Source organism: Zingiber officinale, chromosome 2B (assembly GCF_018446385.1).
Source record: "Zingiber officinale cultivar Zhangliang chromosome 2B, Zo_v1.1, whole genome shotgun sequence".
Classification (NCBI taxonomy): Eukaryota; Viridiplantae; Streptophyta; class Magnoliopsida; order Zingiberales; family Zingiberaceae; genus Zingiber; species Zingiber officinale.
In genome coordinates this window covers 134,901,644-134,905,918 of record NC_055989.1, presented here as the reverse complement: position 1 = coordinate 134,905,918, position 4,275 = coordinate 134,901,644, and the positions used below count along the sequence as shown (strand labels likewise).

Sequence of the window (4,275 nt, the reverse complement as noted above, 5' to 3'; positions counted from 1 at the left end):
ACAAGATTTCGATCAAAGAATTGCATCTTACACTCACTAAAAAAGGTTTGGACCTCCAACTCAAAGAACACAATTATTGAATGATCTTTGTAATTGTTGTCCAAATCAAGGAGGGTTGTTATGCAAAATAATCATAAGAAAATTCTGCATATTGCCCAAATAAAAAAAAAGGTTGTCGTTGATCGATAAAAGGAGTAAAGCATAACTTATTTTTAACCGAGGAGGGCGGGATGATGTAAACAACATTGTGCTACTGATGATGGAAAAGGCAACGAAAAGAGAGTTTCCAACCTTCTACTGAATAAGAGAAAAAGGACCTTCCTTCTTCTTGATGCTAAGATAACACATAAGGAGAAATGGTTTGTTGTTGGTGACAAAATGGGTCCTGTTTTCTTTGCTATTCCTTTTGTGTCAACTAAGGGGAAATGAGCAACTTAGCCTTTGCTTGTCTACTAAATTCACAAACGATGTCAGACATGAGAGTGGAAATAGGGAGAAAAAGTAGGTCGTGACTCCCTTACCTTCTGTTTGGATGGGGTAAGGAGAGATTCATTAATGAAAAGGGAAGGGAAGAAAAGGAAGGGGAAGGGAGGATAACTTCCTTATATCTTGATTTGGGGTGTAAGGAAATAGTTCATTTGAGGGATAAAGGAGACTAAAAGTTTTCCCTCGCTCCCTCCCCTCACCTTCTTCCCAAACAAGGGTAAATATTACCTTTCCTTTACTTACTCTTCCCTCACCTCCTCCAAAACAAACCGTTAGGAATGAATGAAGATAATGAAAAATGAAATACAAAGGAAAAGAAATGATAGGTAGGGCATTCCTAGCTAAACTAACAAAACCTTAAATTGGATTCCTGTTTAAAGTGAAACATTTTGACCATTGTTTAATCTTAGGTCAATCTATCTCTCTCAATCTAACATAAATTTGAGCTCAACTCAAATTCAACCCAATATTTAGCTAAATCCTACATTTCTACACTAAGAAAAAAAATTCTAAAAAATAGCTAAGCCCAATAATTCCAAAAAAACATGTTCCAACTCACTAAGATATCATAATTAAACCCTCTTTGCAAAATATACTAGAGAGAACTACAAGCAATATGACATGAATTAATTAGCAATCAAATCCGGTAGATAGTTGGTCGCCCAAGCAAACAAAACAAAAAAAGTCAACTTCGGAGATGGAATTAAGAAAAAAGTGAGTAGGAGAATAATCTTAGTGACCACATTGTCATATCACACCACCACTGCATTTGCTTCCATAGTTTGAAATAAATGTAACTATACAACACCTTCAAACCAATCTCATTCCTGCGCAGCCTTATTTATTAGGTGTACTTCCACAAAGATGAGCTTATTCTATGTTCGCAGTTAGTTGTGGAAACTTTATGCCTTCTTTTACTTGTTCAAGAACCATGGGATCTCTTTAACTGAGATGACACTAAGCCACTACTACTACTTTGCTGCAAAGACTGCATTCTTTCTCCGCCCTTCTTTATTCCTTGCAGTTCATCCGGAGAATATAACCAGATATGGCAAGTTCCTCCCATGGATGAAATTCGAGCTTGTTAATTCAGGCCCCCATCCCCACCAATCTCACTCTTCTCTCCACCTCTTTGCTTTAAATGATAAAGGACGTCAAGAACTCACGATTTCATTCTCCCCTGCACATTTTAAAAGAAAAAAACAAATGAACTGGATTGTTAACTGAACGACCACTTACTCCTTTTTGGCAAGGTCAGGACAAAACCAATCATAAAATAAAGTTCGATAAGATGCTCTTCTATCTTAACCTTTTTTAAAAATAAAATAAAATAAAATGGTGAAAAGAACATATCATAATACATGTTAGTGGCATCTTAATTATATGTTTATCATTTCCACTATGTATACGAAATGTTCTCTTTAACTTTGTTAAGGACGTTGAAAATTTCAAAAGATAGGAAATTTTGTGTTAAAGAAGCATAATGTTGGATGCCATGCACATTTCCTTGTGACACTTGGATACCTTACATTAATTCTAGAAGCCACCTGCATTCTCTCTACTTTCTAGTTTACACTATTTGTTCACTTCATAATATGAGAACACGAACCACACACTGTTGCCTTAATCACTCTTCCTAAGTTAAGTTTTCTTCAGAATCTGAGGTCAAGTTCTCGTGTATGGTAGAGAGAAGAAGAGAGTTTTACCTTCCTTGCAGCAGTTGATAATTTTTCCTCAGGTATAGAATTAAGTTTGAAGAGAGAAAATTAAATTAGATTATATATATATATATCATCAACTTGTTTACCATCCTTGTTGCCTACAGAGCTGCCAATTGGGCTCAGAATATGAAATTTGAGCAGTCGTCACCCGAAATTAACCCCCCGAGGAGGATGAGAGCTGTGTCCCTACCAACTGTGAATTATGTACTCCCCTCCCTTGAGACCTATAAATAGAGGCTCGAGCTGCACCTCTCCCTTGCCCAACACAAACTACTTAGTAGCACCTCTGCCTTTCACCTTTTTCAGAGCAGAAAGTAATGGCAAGGCTATCAGACCCGCTGGTGGTAGGTCGGGTGATCGGGGAAGTGATCGACACATTCAACCCGATTATGAAGATGATTGTGACCTACAACTGCAACAAGCTGGTTTGCAATGGCCATGAGTTGTACCCCTCTGCAGTGGTGAGCAAGCCCAGGGTGGAGGTCCAAGGAGGTGACATGAGATCCTTCTTCACGCTGGTATTGACCCTCATCTGACCAGTCGCTCCCATCTCAATCCATCCATCTCTTTTTCGTCGCAAACGATTGGCTAATTAATGGCCGTGGCATTTATATGACAGGTTATGACAGACCCAGATGTGCCGGGGCCGAGTGATCCGTACCTGAGGGAGCATGTCCACTGGTAATTAATGAGTGTGATTTATAATTGATCAGCGCATTAGTGATTGGATGCAAGTGAATCTCGGAAAGATATGAACACAATCTTGGAGACAGTGATGTGGCTTTTATAGTGACTGACCATTTGCCTTTGTTTCATGAATTCTGGACGGAATGTAATGCAGGATCGTGACTGACATTCCTGGCACGACCGATGCTTCTTTTGGTGGGACAATGCCCGCTCCACTCTGCGTCACTCGTATTTTTCGATAGAGATTATTTTCGATGATGATGTCTCTGTTGTCGTTTAACGAATTAATGTGGCAGGGAAGGAGGTGCTGAGCTACGAGAGCCCTCGTCCGAGCATCGGAATCCACCGATTCATCTTCGTGCTCTTCCAGCAGAAGCGGCGGCAGTCGGTGGCGGCGGCGCCGGCGACGAGAGACCGTTTCAGCACGCGGCGGTTCGCGGAGGACAACGACCTGGGGCTCCCGGTGGCGGCCGTCTACTTCAACGGGCAGCGGGAGACGGCAGCGAGGCGGCGCTGACGGGGTGCGCGCGCGCACGCGAGCGGCAGCGCAGTGTAGTGTGGGAGCTGTGCGTCCGTGTCATTGGGCATTAGATTTACTAGCAAAGTCAGGTGTCTTTGTCTGCCAAATAAGTGAAGCTATTGCTTTATAGATGTGGTGTTGGAATTGGAGTGAGATCGAGCAGCATGTAATGTGTCGAGTGTTTGCGTGTGGGTCTATTGGAGGGTTCGCCTGGTCGCCTTACGTGTCGACAAGGGCAGGCAAAGCGTAGACGCCCACTTGGGATGTCTCGATCGCTTTGCCAACGTTTTTCTTTCCCTTTAAATTTGATTGGAGCATGTTCACGGTCATGGTCATGGAACTACTGAATGGTTAGTTTGCGGCAATATTTGCATGCGCCGCCTTGGCTGTCGTGCATGTCAACTCACCGGTCCATCTTTCTTTGGCTGCCAAATTTTGGCCACATCCAGCCACTCCACCACTCACAGGTGGACTGTACATGTTGGACCATGTGTCGTACGTGCTGTGGTGGATCAAACCTTGGGCCGCTGGGCGGCGGGACCCGCCTTTTGCAACATGTGGTGGATCAAACCTTGACTAGTAGTTCTTAAGTTTATTCAATTCAATGTCCAAAGTTAATAGTACTCATATGAGATTTATCTATTGACCTAAAAATTATTCACGAAGATATATATACTAGGGACGAATGAATGAACTTTTGCTATCATGTGTGGTGCCGAGTAGGAGTTGGCCTAGCATTTCGCCCGCATCTTAGTCGATCCCCTAGATCACCCAATATCCCAATCAATAATGGAAGGCATTACCATCAAGAAACCGGCCGCACGAAGATGGTCTGCTCGATCGCCTACAATTATTAATTTA

At 42.2% G+C, this 4,275-nt stretch overlaps 1 protein-coding gene across 2 annotated transcripts; it reads left to right on the top strand.

Moving 5' to 3' along the window:
• Positions 1-2,409: 2,409 nt before the first annotated feature.
• On the top strand, positions 2,410-3,743 carry LOC122047375 (CEN-like protein 2). Of its 2 annotated transcripts, none has more exons than XM_042608620.1 (4): positions 2,410-2,725; positions 2,827-2,888; positions 3,049-3,122; positions 3,191-3,743. In XM_042608620.1, the coding sequence occupies exons 1-4, from the start codon at positions 2,525-2,527 to the stop codon at positions 3,409-3,411; spliced, it is 558 nt and encodes a 185-aa protein (XP_042464554.1). In that variant the 5' UTR covers positions 2,410-2,524; the 3' UTR covers positions 3,412-3,743. The 2 variants fall into 2 exon arrangements, with proteins under 2 accessions (XP_042464554.1, XP_042464555.1); XM_042608621.1 differs by having other exon boundaries at positions 2,431-2,725; positions 3,049-3,089.
• The last annotated feature ends 532 nt before the right edge of the window (positions 3,744-4,275 follow it).